The sequence below is a fragment of the Pristis pectinata genome, chromosome X (genome assembly GCF_009764475.1).
Source record: "Pristis pectinata isolate sPriPec2 chromosome X, sPriPec2.1.pri, whole genome shotgun sequence".
In the NCBI taxonomy this organism is placed as follows: Eukaryota; Metazoa; Chordata; class Chondrichthyes; order Rhinopristiformes; family Pristidae; genus Pristis; species Pristis pectinata.
The window spans coordinates 13,303,411-13,325,456 of NC_067450.1; the positions used below are offsets into that span (position 1 = coordinate 13,303,411).

The 22,046-nt window shown below is 44.0% G+C and overlaps 1 protein-coding gene across 4 annotated transcripts in view; it reads right to left on the bottom strand.

The window, feature by feature from the left end:
- The window catches only part of LOC127567046 (zinc finger protein 148-like), a 103,737-nt gene that overhangs the window by 35,570 nt on the left and 46,121 nt on the right, over positions 1–22,046 (bottom strand). For 3 of the 4 annotated variants that reach the window (XM_052009699.1, XM_052009703.1, XM_052009701.1), the window contains 2 exons: positions 7,934–8,057; positions 729–812 (listed from right to left, as the gene is read on the bottom strand). In XM_052009699.1, coding sequence (XP_051865659.1) covers positions 729–812; positions 7,934–8,057 — 208 coding nt within the window. The remainder of the gene's footprint in view (positions 1–728; positions 813–7,933; positions 8,058–22,046) is intronic. The other variant, XM_052009702.1, reaches the window with a different exon arrangement.

Here is a 22,046-nt window from a genome sequence, read left to right on the forward strand (position 1 = left end):
GGAACAAGTCACCATGGTAAATGAGCAACAGGAATTACTGTGGTTAGGTAAGAAACTAAAGAGACAGTATCCCTCTTTCTTTGCTTACCTGGCTATGACAACAAATCTCCAGCATAGTTTCCCTTCACTTGGCAACCTCTATGCTACTGGTGGTTAAAAGAAACATCCCTAATATCTGATATCTACTTTTGGTGTCTATTTGTGACTTGAAAGTGTGAATTTATCAATTCCTTCAAAGGTTACAAGTTCATTTCTGCGCTGATCAAACTGCAAGATATTTTAAGAAAATATCTTAGCTACGTTCAGTGAATTAGGAACTTTGTTTATTCCCCAAATCCATCCCCCCAAATACTTGCAGAAAATGTACTTTGCGCACTTTCCATGGTAGAGAAAAGGTGCATCTTTAAAAAATAAAGATGCCTTCACTACTCAAAGGCTTTGAAGTAACTTAATATTTTGAAACAACTGAGATCTGAAGAGAGAATGACTGGAATGTTATTTATAGTCTCACTCAACTGGACATTGGCAAACAAGGACATACTGCTTCTGCATGCACCTTGTATTTGCAAAGAAAGAGCAAACAACAGAAATACTGTTAGTTTTTTAATGCTTTAACACTTGTGCTTATTTAACTTATTTAGGTCAACAAAAGGGATAATGTCTCTTTAAGGAGTTTCATAGATGGTTCATCTCGTGTCACTGGCACATGCCCCTAGCATTTCACTTACCAGTGTGTATCTTCTCATGTCTCTGCAGTAGGTACTTCTGGATAAATCGCATGCTACATTGGCTGCACTGATATGGCTTTTCACCTAAAAGCAAAACAAAATCCAAATTTCTCCTCAGCTCACTCAGGATATAAATGCCTATAATTATTCTTCTCAATCTAGCAGTCTAAGCTGTTAATGTTGGATTTGTTTCAAAGGCAGGCTGCAAGCGACCCGAGATACATTCATGCTATGAAGCTCCTCAGTTGAACACAGCTCCTTAGAGAAGGAATTGAAGTAGTGAGACAGTATCCCATTTTGTTGCTCTAGTAAATCTCATCCTCAGCTATCACCAAAATATTAACAGCATTCACAAAGGCCTCCTCCAAAACAATGAGGGATTCTGATATTGTGGAAATCATTCTAGACTTTTTCAAATGTTAGCAATGGAAAGCACCAAAGCCACAGATTAATCATCCGTAATCAAATAGCCTACAGGTCTCTTGCAAGTTCTCCTTCTCTATAACAAAAACCAAATTGCTGCTTGACACTTGAAGGCATTCCTGTCAATGCAGGAAGCAAGCCTGGGGTGCAATAGAACATTATCTGTTGAAGTTTTTGGCAACTTGAGAGTAAACACCATTGTAAAACAAGAAAAAAATTGCACAAGAACATGAGAAATAGGAGTACACCAAGTGTTCCAAAAGCGGAATGCTGTCCTGGCAAGGTTGCCTTGTACAAGATCAATAGAGGATGCCTTTGGGACACCCCTTTTGCGGCTGACAGGAAAAATTAAAGATAATATTAAATCAAAGGAACAGGCTAATAAAGTTGCCAGAAACGGCAGTCGGCCTGATGATTGGGAGTATTTTAGAACTGGAAATTTTAGAATGAGAGAAAATTGGTGGAGTGCTCCAAGAATCAATTCATTTCCCTCAATTATTTACAATTTATATTAATAACCTGCAGGAGGAAGCAGTGTGTAAGTTATCCAGGATCACTGATGATAGGTGAGAGGATATTTGGACTCTGCAATACGATATAGATAGGTTGAACAAAAAGTTGGCAAATGGAGTTTAATGTGGAAAGTGTGCACGTCAGTGAGAGGAATCAAAAGGTAGATTGTTATCTAAATGGAGAGAAATTGCAAATGAACTAAGTACAGTGGGATCTCGGTGTTCTTATGCATGAGACAAATGGTTAGCAGGCAGTGCAGCAAGTAGTTTGGAAGGCAAATGGCATCTTGGCCTTTATTGCAAGAGGGTTGGAGTTTTGAATTTGGAAGTGATGTTACAGTTGGCGAGACCACACCTGGAGAACTGAGCACAGTTTTAGTTCCCTTATTTAAGAAAGAATATACTGAGGTTGGAGGCAGTCCAAAAGGGATTCATCAGGCTAATTCCTGGGGTGAGAGGGCTGTCCTATCACCAAAAGGTGAAGAAATTAAATCTGTATTCTTTGGCATTTAGAAGAATGAGGGGTGAAACTTACAAGATTGTAAGGGAGCTTGACAGGGTAAATGTTGGGATGCTTCCACTAGTGGGAGAGTCTCAAACAACGGGACAGGCTTACAAGATAAGGAGGCAGTAATTTAAAACTGGGTTGCGTATGAATTTCTTCCTGTAGAGGGTGGGGAACCTTTGGCATTCTCGACCCTCTGTGAGAAGAAGAAGGGCCTGCAGGCTAAATCACTGGAGGGAGATAAATTTTTGTAAGATCAGGGAATTCAGGCCTATGTGGAACTGGCACAGAGGTTGAGTTGAATCCTAGGGCAGATCAGCCATGATCATGTTGAATGGTGGGGCAGACTTGAAGGGCCAAGTGGCCTCCTCCTGCTCCTATTTTCTTGTGTAAACTGGTAAGAAACGTCAAAACAGACTGAGAGAGCTTCTATGGGTACGTAAGGAGGAAAAGACTAGCAAAGGCAAATACAGCTAGAGGCAGGAGAATTTATACTGGGGAATAAGGAAATGTCAGAGAAATTAAACAACTCCTTTGTGTCCGTCTTCACAGAAGGTGACACAAAAAGGCTGCCAGGAATACTAGCAAATTAAGGGTCTAGCAAGAATGAAGAACTTAAGGAAATTAGTATTAGTAAGACTGTAGTACTAGAGAATCTGGTGAGCTTGACAGTCGAGATATCACAAGGGCCTAATGATCTACATTGGAGAGTTGTGAAAGAGGTGGTTACAGAGACAGTGAGTGCATTGGTTATCATTGTCCAAAATTCTAAAGATCCATGGATTTATGAAGGGGAATTGTTTGACTAACCTATTAGAGTTCTTTGAGGATGCAAGTAGTATAATAGATGAAGAAGAGGAACAGCATGTGATGCATTTAGATTTTCAGAAGAACTTCGATAAGGTCCACGCTGGAGATTGATCAACAAGGGTCGAGCACATGGAATTGGAGTAACCTATTGGCACGAATTAAAAATTGGCTAACAGACAAAAGCTGAGGGGACCAAATGTCTTATTTCTAAGTTTGCTGATGATACAAAAACAGTTGGAATTGTGAGTAAGGAGGAGGATGTAAAGAGGCTTTAAGGGGACCTAAACAATAATAGAAAATGGTGAAAAAACTCAGCATGTCAGGCAGCATCTGTGGAGACAGAAACAGTCAATGTTTCGGGTCCGAGGAAGGGTTGCAGATTTGGAAACTGCAAACAAAGTAAAAGCACAAGTAGAGCAAAAATGTCAAACTATTATGTGCTGGAAGCAGAGCACACAACTTTCAAATCCCAATACAAGGCAGGCGGGAAGGGTTTATCGTTAGTCCCTCGCTTTCACAATTAACAACTTTGGCGAACCAATGCATAATCCCCTGAACCAAACATATCATGTTTCAAAGCTTATGGATGAATCAGTAACCTCATCTATGTTCCATGGCCCAAATTTACTCGGCTACTAGAAAAAACAAAATCAAGTCCATGAACTGGAATGCAGAAAATTGCAGGTGCTGGAAATCTGAAATAAAAATGGAAAATGCTAGAAACACTCAGCAACTCAAGCAGTATCTGTGGAGAGAGAAACAGAGTTAATGTTTCAATGAGATTCCATTACCAGATATCTTCTCTGCTCCTTCCCTTTCAGCATTTCAAAAGGACCGTTCCCTTTGCAACTTCCCAGTCACAGAACGTAGAACAGTACAGCACAGGCACAGATCCATCTGCCACCACATCTGTGCAGACCATGATGCCGATTTAAACTGCACCTCTGCCTGCACATGACCTGTATCCCTCCATTCCTAGCCTGTTCATGTGTCTGTCTAACAGCCTCTTAAACCCCACTATCATAGCTGCTTCCACCTCCCCTGGCAGCCCGTTCCGGGCACTTACCACTCTGTGTAAAAAGACCTGCGTCGTAAATTTCCTTTAAATTTTACCCCTCTCACCTTAAACCTACGCCCTCTGATATTTGACATTGCCATGCTAGGAAAGAGACCGACTGTCTACTCTATCTATGTCCCTAATAATTTTATAAACCTCTATCAGGTCTCCCCTCAGCCTCTGACACTCCAGAAAAAACAACCCAAGATTGTCCAACCTCTTCCTTATAGCTTATAGCTCGTCCTCTCTTCTGCCTCCACCAATCACTCCGCTTCTCATGGTGCTTTCCCATGCAACTTCCCACCATCCAGGGACACAAACAGTCCTTCCAGGTGAAGCAGGGATTCACTTGCACTTCTTCTGATCGACAGTCCTGCATTTGGTGTTCACACTGTCGTCTCCTCTACACTGGAGAAACCACACACAGGTTGGGTGACTACTTTGTGGAGCACCTGTGTTTGGTCCACGGATGACCCTGAGCTCCTGTTACCTGCCTCTTTAATTCACCATCCCACTCCCACTCTGACCTGTCTCTCTGTGGTCTCTTGCACTGTTATAACAAGGCCCAACATAAGCTTGAGGAGCAACACCTCATCTCCCCGTCTGGGCACATTGTAGCCTGCCAGACTTAATATCCAATTCCACAATTCAGGTAAGTTGCTTTCCTTGTCTCTATCAGAATTTGCCAGGTCATCCATCTTGTGATATTGGCTCAGTTTTTCCTCTCTCCATTAGCACAGACTCACATGCTGGGCATATTCTTCAGCCTGCATCTTATAATTCTTACATTCCTGTGTATTCGCACTCTCTAACTGTCCTCATTACATAGCTTCTATGAACAAAACACCATTTTCTTTCTCTCTCTCTCTCCTCCACACCACCCACCCACCCCAACTTCTCCATTTAACCAACAACCAAATGACCTTATTTATGGCTGATTCCCAGGGCAATCCTGGCCTCATCATCCTACCCATCCCTTCCCCATCTACCTGCAGCTTGATACTGACTCGTTCTCTCTCCTTTCCAGTTCTGATGAAGGGTCTTCGACCTAAGATATTCCTCCCATTTCTCTTTCACAGATGCTGCCTGATCTGCTGAGTGCTTCCAGTACTTAAAATCAAAGGAACATTAGCACCTCAACAGATCTTCTTACATTATTCTTTGGGCTCTGAAGATCACACCCTGATTCGGCCACTGTCCACTTTAAGAGCTTATAGAGCAAAAGGAGGGGACAAAAGGCAGGCTTGTAAGGCCTGGACTATTGCAACCTCTTGGTTGCATTACCAAAGTTTAGGGCTGGGTCCTGCGGAGATGACTTTGAGGTGGTCTGTAGAACTTGAGTAATGTGGTGGGGAGCTGCTGTTGTAGACCCATAGTAACATGCCAGTGCACCTGCACAATGCACCGTTGAAACAAACTGATTTATTTCACATAACAGGCTTTGTTTTGTCCTGAATTTCAAAGGCAAGCCAGTTTAGTACTTACCAAAAAGCAATGCAATGAGATAGATTTTTTTTTAGTGGATCAACAGGCAGAGGTCATGAGCTCAAATACCACTACTATAAGTTATGAAACTGAATACATTAAATCAATGACCTGGAAAAGATAGTTGGTAAAAACCCTGTGGGTCACTAAGGTCCTCCAGGGAGGAATACTCACCTTTCTTACCAAATCTGGCCTTGTATATCACTCCAGCCTCACATAAAATGGTTGATTACTAAGGATGAGTAGTGAATATTGCCCAAATTCTCAGAGCAAATCATAAGAAAGTAATTGATATTTAAGTTGGTGTTACAACAGAGGTTTGTTGAATATGGTGAGTCATGTCAAATAGTTCAGAGATGAATAGATAAATCAGTGTATTTTACAAGACTAAGACAATAGAAAATTTCTGGTCATAGCACCTCATGACAGCCACCTTTTATGTTTCTTAAGAATATTGTCTCAAACCACCTCACTTTACATAATTATGCATAATTAACATCTGTTTTTCCCTTTCTGCCCAAGCTACTATGGCTTTTAATCTTATTTTGGAGTATTTTATTATGTTTAACAGTAATCTCAATTGAGTTTTCTTGACTTAAAAAGTCAGTGTTACTGCAAGTTTGCACAAATTTTACCAGTGTACTCCAGCTAACTTACATGCATCACAATTAACAATTGCATGTAGCCCATTTTGGTGTCTTATTATCTTGCATATGTCTAACGTTTCCATTTTTTTAAAACAAACTAATCTGTACCTTCTTATAATGCAAGCAGAATCAATACAAGCAATTAACTGCAGATTACTTCTGCAAAGTTTTCAATTTGGTGCCAAGTTATTGAAAAGAAACAAAGGCCCAAAGTGAATCCAACCAACAGTCAAACCTTGTTACAACAGAACCCTTGTTACACTTGGCACATTTAACTTTTCCCATTCACAGCTGCATCAGAGTTAGTTTAAGATTTGTCATTGGCGGATTGCAGGGTTAGAAAAATGTTTAGAGCCAATATGTTATAAATATAATAAAGAATGAAACTGATGCCAGCAGTTTAAAGTACAGAATCTTGCGATGGTAAAAGTTATTGAGTACTTTGAAAACGTTACGTTCCAAGTTTGACACAAGCAGCATATTACACAATGCACCACTGTGTTCAGCTGTTTGTCTTTTGAAACTAAACATGAAAAGCATTCATGGTTTAGAGTTCTGTTGGAAAAGTACAATCAATTCTGCCCACAGATCACAGAAATGCAAAAGAGTGCATTGAACCCCTTAAACCTGATCTGCTGGCAAATTGTCTGTTTAAAATATCACTGAGCCAAACAGATGAGAAAAGACCCAGGTTCCTCTCATTTTTTGCTATGTTAGTTGAGCCCAAATGGAGTAGTTGCAGAGCCAGGGATGGGGAAAGGAGGTGAACAGCTCAGGTTCCCTTTCCTGATCACAGTCCAGTAACATTTCCTGGATTTTAAGCAGATTCCGCTGTTATATCCCCACCTGCCCCCAGTCAAGCAGTCCATTGACACGGACTGTCTACACTTACACTAGTGGACTGACCAGTTGATCGAGATACTGGAGGGTGGTTGACATCTGCGGAACTGTTCTCCCAACAAGAGGCAGCAAGATCAGAAGAGGGGAGGAAGAAAGCCATGGTCATGTTTATTTTTTTGTAGCGTGAAAATGCATTTCTTATTTGCACATATAACCCTAACACCTGTAAAGACTGAACTACATCAAACAGTTTATGAAATCAGAATAAAAGCTATTGTATTTGTTGCAGCAGTGTAAAAGTCAACTGGCCACATTTATAGTTATCATTCACGAATAAGTCAGAGCCAGTGCTCCCAGGTCACAGAAACCTGTGCGAAGGAACACACCTCAGATTGAAAAATGTCATAACATTTACAACAGCAGAAAATATTTAATGGATTTTTTTTTAGAGAATTCAATTACAAAGATCCATTGATAGTAGAGGCACCAAGCTTCCTGATCCCAGTCACAGACCTCTGCTGGTAAGTGTGCAAGCCTTGATGTCAAGAAAGGACAAGATTGGGCTCTGCCATGCTAAAATAACCCATGAACATTCAGCACCCAGGCTCACTCACAATGGCCACTTGGATGAGGTGCCTGCACAACTATCATCTCAGTGATTTCATTAGGAGGAAGAGATTAGAAAATTGGACAGGGAAAAATTTAAGCATGTGGTCATTTTATGATCCAAGGAAAAACATTTTATGAATACTCATTAAAAACAATACTCAAACCTTCAAGAAAAGAATTCTTATCGAATGGAATTAGACCTTAATGTCTTCTCATATCTGTAACAAGAGTTTGGCTGCAGTGGTATTTTCTTCTGTAAGTAGGCATATTCTTTATCTTACTGTGAGCTCTGTACACGCCATGGTCCTGTGTTCTACCTGTATGGATGAGGATGTGTCTCTGCAGGTGGTAGTTAGTCCGGAAGGCTGCACTGCATTGCTCGCAGATGTGAGTCTTAGGAGATTTAACCATGAATGTCCCATCTTCGCCGACTACCAGAATCTGAAAGGCATAATATTCACATACAATGCTCTGCATGTTTACTGATAAGACACTATACGTGTCTTCAGAAATCCTTGCTAGGCAAATCGCAACATGGATGCACAGGACAACGGCTACAGTATACATATTCTGCTATACACGGGTCACGTCAACTAGTACTCCCATTACAACCATTGCAAAAAAGGTTTAGAATGAACAAAAAGGCGATTTTTACTGAATACTTATTTCAATGCAAATAGCATTTAATAACAATATTCCAAAATGTTATAACTATCTATCTGCATTACTTTCCTTCCTGCCTCTCCTTTTCTTTCTTTACATCATTTGCTCTGCTATTGATCCATGACTGCATGACTTTCTGATCAAAAATTAGGTAAACACAAGGTCTCAGATTGCTACCAAATCGCTGCAACACTCAGCAGTATCTCAGCAATATGCGGTGCTAGCGGAACTATATACCATGGAAGCTGTACCACAGTAAGAGCTTGTGCCAGGACTACTGCAGCCCAGCAGCAGTTGGTGCCATGCAAAATTGTATACTGCACCACAGTAACAGGTAGTGCCAAGACAACTGCAACACACCAACAGATGATGGCAGTGCAATTGTGCCACAGCAACAGATAGTGCAGGTGGAACAGAACCACAGTAACTCATTGTACCAATGGAACTATACCACAATAACAGTACGTACCACTGCAACTAAGCCACACAAATAGATAGTGCCAATAGAACTGCACCACAGTAACAGGTGGTGCAGTGAAGGAACACCACAATGACAAAGTATGCCACGTGAACTGGAAAACAGTAATGTATCATTGTGCTAAGGGAGCTAGGTTCCAACAACACATCGTCCCATGAAAATGCAATGAAACATACCACAGCAACAGATGATGCCAGAGGAACTAGGCCACAATAACACATGGGTCCAGAGAAATTGTGCCACAGTAACAGGTACTGACAGTCAAACTCATGTGATATTGTATTCCTTACAACATGGGAAGCCATTCAGCCCATCAAGTCTATGCTAGCTCCCAGAACAATCTAATCAATCCCATACCCCAAGTTATTTTTCAATAACCTCTCTCAATAACCATATCTCTCACATGTGTCCATTAACATCCCCAATTCTCCCACTCACCTACATACTAGGGGCAATTTACAGCAGTCAATTAACCAACCAACCCACACATCTTTGGGATGTGGGAGGAAACCGGAGCACCTGGGGAAACCCATGGAGTCACAGAGAGAACGTGCAAACTCCACACAGACAGCACCTGCTGATGCTAATGGGAAAGTGCAATAGGAGCAAATGGTGCCAATTGGACCGAGCTGAAGCAACAGATGGTTCTGCTGGAACTGTGCCTTGGCAACAGATCATACCAATGCAACTGTGACACAATAACGTCGTATCAGTGTAAATGCACTGCAGCATCAGTAAATGCCATGCAAAGTGCACCAGAGGAAGAGATTTTGCCAATGGAACTTCACCACAGTAAAAGAAACTAATGGTAAATGACATCTAACCCAGAGATGGTGTGAGGAACACTGCACCCTCCAGCTGTTGATGCCAGGGGAACCTCATCCCAGCTGCACATGGTGCCAGTGGAACTAAATCACATTTTCTCTCCACCTCTATCCATACCGGGATGATCTGCAGGCCCTTTCTCCTTGAACGCGAAGCTCAACTAGTCCCCCTTACCACCACTCTCACTTGCCTGTTGAACTTTTAAAACTTTACTTTAAAACTTTATTCATACAGCACTGTAACAGGCCCTTCCGGCCCAATGAGCCCGCGCTGCCCAATTACACCCATGTTAACCTACTAACCCGTACGTCTTTGGAATGTGGGAGGAAACCGGAGCACCCGGAGGAAATCCACGCAGTCACAGGGAGAACATACAAACTCCTCACAGACAGCGGCAATAATTGAATGCCGATCGCTTGACTTCTCTATTTTTACCTCAGATTTTAGGTTAGCAACCAGTCTCCATTATAAGCCCACAGACTCTCACGGCTGAACCAACTGCACTTCTTCCCAGCCCGCTTTCTGTAGGGACTCCATTCCATCCGCCCAGTTTCTCCATCTTTGGTCTCGTGACGAGACTTTCCACACCTCTGCTCCCAGGCAGAGCAAGGATGGAGCCTCCTCGTCCTCACCTTCCACCCCACCAGCCTCCACATGCAATGGATCATCCTTCACAATTTCTCCAACGTGATTCCACCGCCAGACACGTCTTCCCTCCACCTCCCCTTTCAGCATTCTGAAGGGACCCTTCCCGTTGCAACTCCCTGCTTTGCTCTTCCATCTCCACCAATCAGACCCTTTCTCATGGCAGTTTCTTCTGCAACCGCAGGAATTGCAAATCTGTCCTTTTACCTCCTCCCTTCCCACTATCCAGGGACCCAAGCAGTCCCTTCAAAGCAATGATTCACTTGCACTTCTTCCAATGTAGTGTACTGAATTTGGTGTTCACAATGTGGTTTCCTCTACGCTGGAGAAACCAAATGCAGATTGACTGCACCCTGAGCTTCCAAGTTTGGAACTAACCTTTGGCTTCTTATACTGCTCCAATGAAACCGTATGCAAGCATAGGAACAGCAACACATCTCCTTGTAGCACTCAGGATTCATTACTGAATTCAACAATTTCGGAGAACCAGCTGTTTAGGTCAGAACTGGCTAGTTTTGATGCAAGGTCATCTTTAACTCAGTTTTTCCTCTCTTCACAGACGCTGCCTGATCTGCTCAGTATTTCCAGCATTCCCTTTTGTCTCAGATTTCCAGCAGGTGCTATATTCAGCTTCCCACAGTTCCAGCACATTCTACACGAAGTATCTACATGAGGCGCTGCCTCAAGAAGGCAACATCTATCACCAAAGGTCCCCACCATCTTCTCACAGTTACCATTGGGCAGGAGGTACAGAAGCCTGAAGTCCCACACCACCAGGTTCAAGAACAGTCACTTCCCTTTAACCATTTGGTCTTGAACCAACCAGCACAACCCTAATCACGAGAGTTTAGCAACATTATGACCATTTTGATCATTTTGCACTAAGATGGACTTTGTTTCTTTTGTTCTATTTGTGTACTTTCTTGTAAAAATTGTGTTTAATTTATGTTTTCCTTGTGAATGCTGCTTATCTGATGCTATGTGCCTATGATGCTGCTGCAAGTAAGTTTTTCATTGCATATGTGCACACATGTACTTGTGCATCTGACAATAAACTGGACGACTTGACTTTTGTTTCCTTTCTACCTGGACAAAATTGGTCTCCACCCCGTCACAGACATTTCCTCTCCAAACCTCCCTTTTCTTACAACTTAAAACATGTTTTTTTTTTCACTTTTCTAGTTCTGATGAAGGGTCAGTGACCTGAAATGTTAACTGTTTTTCTCTCTCCACAGATGCCGCCTGACCTGCTGAGTGTTTCCAGCACCTTCTGTTTTTGCTTCACAGTTAAATAGTGCAATAGAACCGTGCATAGCACAGCAGCAGATTTTACCAGCACAGCTACACCACAATTATGAATGGTGCCAGCAGGACTGCACCACAACCACAGGAGAATTTAGCGGATTGTGCCTCAGAAGGAGCTGATGCAAGGGGGAACTGCAAAAGAGTAGACGCTGCTGGCAGAACTGCACCATGGCAAGGATCATGCCCTGGAAGTTGTGCCATGGTTACAGCTGTACCATAGCAACAGTTAATGCCAGTTTAACTGTGACACAGTGACATTTAATGCATTGCACCAGAGGAAATGCACCACACTTATGGATGATAGCAATGCAAATGCGCCACAGGTACACGTGGCATGAGCGGAAAAGTGCCACTCTGACATACAAGCCAAGTAGAACTGCGCCAGTGCACTGCATCGAGGTAACAGATGGCACTATAGCAATGACTGGCACCGGGGGACCACACCACAGCAACACTGGCTACTGGCTGTTGAACTTGTTACTGTAAATAAATCTACGGGCTGGGGAGACCTATGCAGATGAAAAAAAGAGGGGGAAACAGCAGCTTCCATCACATCCAGTAGGAGGTGATGACAGAACAAAAACAGAAATGCTGGAAGAACTCAGCCAGTCAGGCAGCATCTGTGGAAAGAGAAACCAGTTAACGTTTCAAGTCAGTGACCCTTCCTCAGAACCGGGGGAAGAATGAAGGGTTTACAGTTTTCAAAGCAGTGCTGAGGCGAGGAGTGAGGTGTAACACAAAAGCCTATACGGAGATATGATAAGATAGATCAGGTGATAAGGAGACACAAGAGATTCTGCAGATGCTGGAAATCTGGAACAACACACACAAAACACTGGAGGAACTCAGCAGGTCAGGCAGCATCTATACAGGAAAATGGACAGTCGACGTTTTGGGTCGAGACCCTTCATCTGGACTGTCTGGACCTTATCCAGATGATAAGGAGCAGGAGTGCTGACTGCTAAGCAAGACGTTTGGTGATGCACAACATTGTAGGGTCCAGGCATTGTGTTGACACATGGAGCAAGTGCTGCCAGGCATTAGCAACGGCTGCACTCACCATGCTGACCATGGTGTACCCGAGCCCCCACACTCTATGGTGCAGTTCACCTGATAGTGCTAGGGGCCACACCCTCACCCTGGCCCATCCAACACCAAGCCCCAGAGACAACCTCTCCACACTGAGCCATGGGCGATTCATTGCTGGATTCCAGTCAGGTTCACGACAGCAGCAGGGTGGGCAGGGGTTTGCACTGCAGGGCTGTCAGTAATGCATCACTATATGGATAATGCTATAATGATCCCTTTCAGTGCTGATTCCATTGACTGCTCATATTCCTGGGAACATATCCCAAATGTGAGGTGAGGTACCAGTATAGTAAATATAGTGAAGCATTTTCTAGTGAACGATGAGGTGACCAGCATCCAGAAATCCAATGTAGTCATACATTCATTTTTGTGGAAAGAATCCATATCACCCCCAAATTTCTGTCTTTTTTCTCATTTGTACAATAAGCCATTGCATTTCTCAAACAATTCCCATTGTAAATTATATTGATTTGCAATCAGAGTTGTTTTGTTGTCAACACGGTTACAGCAGACATCCTTTGAAACTGATTTCACTCGGCAGAATTTATACAAACCTCACCATTTCCACCTGTGTCATCCTTACAGAGTATCAAGAGTTAATCATATACCATTCACATTCACTGTACAAAACTGCAATGCACCCATTGCTGTTCCTGTTGGGAAGTTGATTTCTGTGAATGTCGGGGGAAAGTTATAATGCCCCCTACCACCCATCAGCCTGCCTGTGTTCATCCTATTAAGTTGGAAGAATGTGAATCAATTCATCAAAGTACTGGAAGGCTGCTGGCACCTCTGGAACAGTATTCATCCTGAGGCAGCACCTTCAGGAGAGAAGCACAAGAGAACTAGGAGGAGGAACAGGAAGTTCCCACTCCTTCATGAAGTGCATTTAATCTTTTCCAGACATATGAGAAACAATCCATAAAATGCCTGTAAATGTATTATGGGATGAACATAATGCTCAATGTTGAAGTTTTGGGTTTGTTAGGGTGGCTCAGGAGGATTTAAACTAGTTTGCGAGGGGGATGGGAACCAGAGGGGTAGGTCAGAGGAAGAAGTGCATGGGGAAAAGTCAGATCTAACATGTAGAGAGGCTTTGAGGAAAGAGAAGCAGAGTACAGGCTATAAAAGTAGAAAGGTGGATGGGCTAAAGTGCATTTACTTAAATGCAAGAAGCATCAGGAATAAGGGTGATGAACTGAGAACTTGGATAAGTACATGGGACTATGATATTGTGGCTTTTGCAGACACTTGGCTGTCACCAGGGCAGGAATGGATATTGAATATTCCTGGTTTTCAGTGTTTTAAAAGGGATTGGGGGGGGGATGGGATACTGGTCAGGGACACTATTACAGCTGCAGAAAGGGTAGATAATGTAGAAGGATCCTCTCTAGAGTCAGTATGGGTGGAAGTTAGGAACAAGAAAGGAGCAGTTACTCTACTAGGAGTATTCTATAGGCCCCCCGATAGCAGCAGGGATACTGAGGAGCAGATTGGGAGGCAGATTTTGGAAAGGTGCAAGAATAACAGGGTTGTTATCATGGGAGACTTCAACTTCCCAAATATCGATTGGCACCTGCTTAGTGCCAAAGGTTTAGACGGGGCAGAGTTTGTTAAGTGTGTCCAGGACAGACTCCTGTCACAGTATGTTGACAGACCGACTAGAGGGAATGCCATATTAGATCTAGTATTAGGTAATGAACCGGGTCAGGTGACAGATATCTCGGTGGGTGAGAATCTGGGGGACAGTGACCACTGCTCCATAACCTTTAGCATTGTCATGGACAGGGATAGGAGCAAAGAGGACAGGAAGATATTTAATTGGGGAAAGACAAATTATGAGGCTATAAGGGCTAGAACTTGAGAGTGTAAATTGGGATGACATTTTTGAAGGGAAACATACTATGGAGATGTGGTCGATGTTCAGGGATCTCTTGCAGGATGTTAGGGATGAATTTGTCCTGATGAGGCAGAGAAGGAATGGTAGGGTGAAGCAACCATGGGTGACGACAGAGGTGGAACAACTAGTTAAGAAGAAGAGGGCAGCATACATAAGGTGTAAGCAGCAAGGATCAGATAGGGTTCGTGAGGAATATCGAGTAGCAAGGAAGGAACTTAAGAAGGGGCTGAGGAGAGCAAGAATGGGAAATGAAAAGGCTTTGGCAAGTAGGGTTAAGGAGAATCTCAAGGCTTTTTTCTCGCACGTGAAGAGTAGAAGGATGACGAGAGTAAAGGTAGGTCCAATTAGAGACAAAGGTGGGAAGATGTATCTGGAAGCTGTGAAAGTGGGTGAGGTTCTCAATGAATACTTCTCTTCCGTATTTACCAAGAAAAGGGGTCTTGATGACGCTGAGGACAGTGTTGGTAAGGTTAATGTTCTAGAGTATGTAGATATCAAGAGAGAGGATGTGTTGGAGCTGTTAGAAAATATTAGGACAGATAGGTCCCCGGGGCCTGACGGAATATTCCCCAGGCTGCTTCGCGAGGAGAGGGAGGAGATTGCTGAACCGTTGGCTAGGATCTTTGAGTCCTCGTTGTCCACGGGAATGGTACCAGAGGATTGGAGGCTGGCAAATGTTGTCCCCTTATTCAAAAAAGGTAGTAGGGATAGTCCAGGGAATTACAGACCAGTGAGCCTTGCGTCTGTGGTGGGCAAGCTGTTAGAAAGGATTCTAAGAGATAGGATCTATGGGCATTTAGAGAACCATGGACTGATTAGGGACAGCCAGCATGGCTTTGTGAAGGGAAGATCTTGCCTCATAAGTCTGATAGGGTTCTTTGAGGAGGTACACTGAGCCAGGTCGTGTGGTGCAGAAATGGGGGAGAAGAGGAGGGCGGTACTGATAGGGGATTTGATAGTAAGGGGGGCAGACAGGAGATTCTGTGGATGTGAAAGAGACTCCCGGATGGTATGTTGCCTCCCTGGTGCCAGGGTCAGGGACGTCTTGGATCAGGTCCACAGCATTCTGAAGAGGGAGGGAGAAAGCCAGAGGTCGTGGTACATTTTGGTACCAATGACATAGGCAGGAAAAGAGATGAGGTCCTGAAGATGGAATACAGGGAGCTAGGTAGGAAGCTGATGAGCAGGACCTCAAGGGCAGTAATCTCTGGATTGCTGCCTGTGCCACTTGCCAGTGAGGGTAAGAATAGGGTGATTTGGCAGATGAATGCGTGGCTGAGAAATTGATCCAGGGGGCAGGGTTTCAGATTTTATCATTGGGATCTCTTCTGGGGAAGGTATGACCTGTACGAAAGGGATGTGTTATATCTGAACTGGAGGGGGACCAATATTTTTGCAGGCAGGTTTGCTAGAGCTGTTGGGGAGGGTTTAAACTAGTTTGGCAGGAGGATGGGAACCTGAGTGATAGATCAGAGGTTCGTGAATTTAGTGTACAAGTAGATGCAGAGTGTAGAAAGACTGAGGAAGGATAGGCAGTCGAAAGGGCAAAATTGCAGTCAGTTGGATGGGCTGAAGTGTGTCTGCTTTAATGCGAGAAGTATCAGAACAAGGGAGCATAGGTAAGTACATGGAACTATGACGTTGTGGCCATTACAGAGATTTGGCTGTTACAAGGGCAGGAATGGCTGCTGGATATTCTGGGGTTTAGATGTTTCAAAAGGGACAGGGACGGAGGTAAAAGAGGTGGGGGAGTGGCTTTGCTGATCAGGGACAGTGTCACAGCTGTAGAAAGGGAGGACATACTGGAGGGATCATCTACTGAGTCAGTGTGGGTGGAAGTCAGAAACAGGAAGTGAGCAATCACTCTATTGGGAGTATTCTATGGACCTCCCAATAGCAGCACAGATGCTGAGGAGCAGATCGGGAGGCAGGTTTTGGAGAGGTGCAAAAATAACAGGGTTGTTGTCATGGGTGATTTCAACTTCCCTAACATTGATTGGCACCTCCTTAGTGTAAAGGGGAAAGATGGGGGAGCATTTGTTTGGTGTGTTCAGGAAGAATTCCTGACACAGAACGTGGACAGGCTGACTAGAGGAGAGGCCATACCGGACCTGGTACTAGGCAACAAGCCTGATCAGGTTTCAGATCTCTCAGTGGCAAAGCATTTTGGAGACAGTGGCCAAAGCTCCTTGACGTTTACAATAGCCTTGGAGAGGGATAGGAGCAGATGATATGGGAAAGTATTTAATTAGGGGTGGGGGAATTGTGATGCTATCAGGCAAGAACTTGGGAGTGTAAATTGGGAACAGATGTTCTTGGGGAAGTGCACAACGGAAATGTGGAGGTTGTTTTGGGAGTACTTGCATGTAGTTCTGGATAGGTTTGTCCCATTGAGGCAGGGTAAGGATGGTAGGGTGAAGGAACCGTGGTTGACAAGAGATGTAGAATATTTTGTCAAGAGGTAGAAAGAAGCTTACATAAGGTTTAGAAAGTAAGGATCAGACGGATAGCCAGGAGGGATCTTAAGAATGGACAGAGCTAGAAGGAGGAATGAAAAGGCCTTGACAAGTAGGATTAAGGAAAACTCCAAGGCATTCTATACATATGTGAAGAATAGGAGGATGACTAGAGTGAGGGTAGGACCGATCAGGGATAAAAGAGGAAACATGTGCCTGGAGTCGGAAGAAGTAGGGGAGGTCCTTAATGAATACTTTGCTTCAGTATTCACCAGAGAGAGAGAGACTTTGATGTTTGTGAGGATGGTACACAACAGGCTGATACGCTAGGGCATGTTGACATGAGGAAATAGGATGTGCTGGAACTTTTGAAAAACATTAGGATAGATAAGTCACTGGGGCCGGACTGGATATATCCAAGGTTATTATGGGAAGCGAGTGAAGAGACTGCAGCACCTTTGATGATCTTTGCATCCTCACTGGCCACAGGAGTAGTGCCAGATGATTGGAGGGTGGCAAATGTTGTTCCTTTGTTCAATAAAGGGAGTAGGAACAACCCTGGGAATTACAGGCAGTGAGTCTTACTTCAGTGGTGGGCAAATTACTGGAAAAGATTCTTAGAGACAGGACTTATGGGCATTTAGAGAAGCATAGGCTGATTAGGGACAATCAGCATGGCTTTGTGAGGGGCAGGTCGTGCCTCACGAGCCTGATTGTGCTTTGATGAAGGTACAGCACAATCTACCTTCATGTAGGTTGTGCTCATGATGAAGCACAATCATTATGATTGATGAAGGTAGAGCAGTGGATATGGTGTGCATGAATTTTAGTAAGGTGTTTGATAAGGTTACTCATGGAAGGCTCATTCAGAAAGTCAGGAGGCATGGGATCCAGGGAAACTTGCCTGTGTGGATTCAGAATTGGCTCACCCATAGAAGACACAGGGGGTTTTTGTAGATGGAGCATATTTTGACTGGAGGTCAGTGACCAGTGGTGTTCCGCAGGGATCTGTTCTGGGACCCCTAGGTCTTTGTGTTTTTTATAAATGACTTGGATGAGGATGTGCAAGGGTGGGTTAGTAAGTTTGCAGGTGACACAAGGTTGGTGGTTTTTATTTAATTTTATTTACAGTGTGGTAACAGGCCCTTCCGGCCCAACGAGTCCGCGCCGCCCATTTTAAATCCATATTAACCTCCCTGTACATCTTTAGAATGTGGGAGGAAACCGGAGCACCCGGAGGAAACCCACACAGACACGGAAGAACGTACAAACTCCTTACAGACAGCGATGGGAATGGAACTCCGATTGCTGGTGCTGTAATAGCGTCATGCTAACCGCTACGCTACCGTGCGTTGTAGATAGTGTAGAAGGTTGCTGTAGATTACAACAGGATATTGATAGGATGCAGAGCTGGGCTGAGAAGTGGCAGATGGAGTTCAACCTGGAAAAGTTTGAAGTGATACACTTTGGAAGATTGAATTTGAAGGATAATACAAGGTTAATGGCAGGACTCTTAGCAGTGTGGAGGAACAGAGGGATCTTGGGGTCCACGTCCATAGACCCCTCAAGGTTGCTGCACAGGTTGATAGGGTTGTTAAGAAGGTGTATGGTGTGTTGGCCTTCATTAGTCAGGGGATTGAGTTCAAGAGCCGCGAGGTAATGTTGCAGCTCTATAAAACTCTGGTTAGACCACATTTGGAGTATTGTGTTCAGTTCTGGTCGCCTCATTATAGGAAAGACGTGGAAGCTTTAGAGAGGGTGCAGAGGAGATTTACCAGGATGCTGCCTGCATTGAAGAGCATGCCTTATGAGGATAGGTTGAGCAAGCTAGGGCTTTTCTGTTTAGAGTGAAGGAGGGTGAGAGGTGACTTGATAGAGGTGTACAAGATGATAAGAGGCATAGGTTGGGTGGAGAGTCAGAGACCTTTTCCCAGGGTGAAAATGGCTAACATGAGGGGGCATTATTTTAAGGATATTGGAGGAAGGTAATAGGGAGATGTCAGAGGTAAGTTTTTTTTTCACAGAGAGTTGTGGGTGCGTAGAATGCACTGCCAGCAGAGGTGGTGGAGGCAGAAACATTAGGGTCATATAAGAGACTCTGAGATAGCCACATGAATGATAGAAAAAAGGAGGGCTACGTGAGAGGGAATGGTTAGATAAATCTTAGAGCAGGATAAAATGTCGGCACAACATCGTGGGCCAAAGGGCCTGTACTGTGCTGAAATGTTCTACATTTAACCAGGAAGATTGATGAGGGTAGTGCAGTAGATGTGGCTTACGTGGATTTTAGTAAGGCGTTTGACAAGGTTCCACATGGTAGGCTTCTTCAGAAGGTCAGAGGCCAAGGAATCCAGGGAGGCTTGGCTGTGTGGATTCAGAATTGGCTTGCCTGTAGAAAGCAAAGGGTTGTGGTGGAGGGAGTGCATTCAGATTGGAGGACTGTGACCAGTGGTGTCCCTCAAGGATCAATTCTGGGACCGCTACTTTTCGTGATATTTATTAATGACTTGGATGAGGGGGTGGAAGGGTGGGTTAGCAAGTTTGCAGATGACACAAAGGTCGGTGGTGTTGTGGATAGTGTGGAGGGCTGTCAAAGCTTACAGAGGGATATTGATAGGATGCAGAACTGGGCTGAGAAGTGGCAGATGGAGTTCAATCCGGAGAAGTGTGAGGTGGTACGCTTTGGAAGGACAAACTCCAAGGCGGAGTATAAGGTTAATGGCAGGATTCTGGGCAGTGTGGAGGACCAGAGGGATTTGTGGATTCATATCCACAGATCACTGAAAGTTACCTCACAGGTGGATAGGGTAGTTAAGAAAGCTTATGGGATGTTAGCTTTCATAAGTCGTGGGATCGAGTTTAAGAGCCGCAAGGTAATGATACAGCTCTACAAGACTCTGGTTAGACCACACTTGGAGTACTGTGTCCATTTCTGGTCGCCTCATTATAGGAAGGATGTGGAAGCGTTGGAAAAGGTGCAGAGGAGATTTACCAGGATGCTGCCTGGATTGGAGAGTATGGATTATGAGGAGAGACTAAGGTAGCTAGGGCTTTACTCATTGGAGAGAAGGAGGATGAGGGGAGACATGATAGAGGTATACAAAATATTAAGAGGAATAGATAGAGTGGACAGCCAGCGCCTCTTTCCCAGGGCACCAATGCTCAATACAAGAGGGCATGGCTTTAAGGTAATGGGTGGGAAGTTCAAGGGAGATATCAGAAGGAGGTGTTTCACCCAGAGAGTGGTTGGTGAATGGAATGCGCTGCCTAGGGTGGTGGTGGAGGCTGATATGTTGGTCAAGTTCAAGAGATTGTTAGATAAGCATATGGAGGAATTTAAAATAGGGGGATATGTGGGAGGAAGGGGTTAGTTAGTCTTAGGCGTGGTTTAAAGGTCGGCACAACATTGTGGGCCGAAGGGCCTGTTTTGTGCTGTACTGTTCTATGATCTATGATGATAAAAAACAGTACAGCAGAGGAACGGGCCCTTTGGCCCATCACACCTGCACCAAGCATGGTGCCAATTTAACTAATCACATCTCCTTGCACATGGTCTGTGTCCCTCTATTCCCTGCCTGTTCATGTACCTGTCTAAATGTGTCTTAAACATTGCTATCAGATGTTGCAATGATGATGGTGGGGGCAGCCATGTGGGGATCAGAGAGACCAGGGCATGCTGGTGAAGAGTGACGCCAGGGAAGTCTCTGTAAGAACAAGGGTGCAGTCTCTGAATATCTGTACTTTGGGGAAGCCTGCAACACAGGGAAATGCCCAATGCCCAGTCTGTTTGCTCCAGTGGGCAGAAGAAAAAGAAGTCTCTCCTTAAGTATGGAGTTTCAGTGACCTCCTTAATACAGAAACAAGCACAAACTTTGGGATGCAGTGGAGGTCAGCAGCAGCAGCAGCCTGTAATGATCCTGAGGCCAGGAAGCTGAGAGCGACCATGAACTCCAAGGATAAAGCATTCCAGGCATATGTGAGGCTGCAATCTCTTTCAGACAGTAACCTTCCAAGATCTCTACAGTTGTGGCTTCTTGTGCAGTTCCGATTTTAATTGATCCATTATTGGTTCCCATGTCTTCAACTGTCAAGGCCTGAAGCTTTGGAGTTCTCTCTCTGAACTTCTCTGCTGCTCCTTCTTTCCTTGTAGGTGGCAACTTTAAAAACTAGCTCTATAACTTAATTTTTAGTTACCCATATCGTTCTATGGCTCATTGACAAAGTTTGAAGTACCTTGGGATGTTTTAGTTTATTAAAGGCAATGTATACTTGCCAGTGGCTACATGTAAGCACTAAGATAAAATGGCACCGGGTTCAATTCTGATGTTGCCATCAATCTAATTGGCAGCATCCTGTAAAGTCAGTAAGGACTGTGTTGTGAAGGACAGTCACTTGATGAATGTCACCCATGAAATTTATCCCAGTACAAAGATAGTAAGGGAAAATACTACAAATGAGGACATTCTTGGCGAATTGTCCAATGAAGCTATATGGGTGCAACTCAGAAAAAAGGAACAGAGTGACCACTTTGATGGGATTGTACTATGGGCCCCCCCAGTAATCAGTGGAAATTAGAGGAGCAAGTACGTAGGGAAATCACAGACAGCTGTAAAAAACAACATGGTTGTAATGGTAGGTGATTTTAACTTCCCTCATATTGACTAGGACTGCCATAGTCCTAAGGGCTTGGATAAGGTGGAATTTGTTAAGCATGTCCAGGAAAGTTTTCTCAAGCAATATGTAAGATAAGACATTAATTTATTAGTCACATGTACATTGAAACACACAGTGAAATGTGTCTTTTTGTGTTACTGAGAATGTTTTGGGGACAGCCTGCAAGTATTGCCATGTTTCCGGTGCCAACATAGCGTGCCCACAGCTCCTAACCCGTATGTCTTTGGAATGTGGGAGGAAACCGGAGCACCCGGAGGAAACTCACACAGACACAGGGAGAACGTACAAACTCCTTACAGACAGCGGCCGGATTTGAACCTGGGTTGCTGGTGCTGTAATAGCGTCATGCTAACCATTACATTACCGTGCCACCATACCATGTAGATGGCCCTACT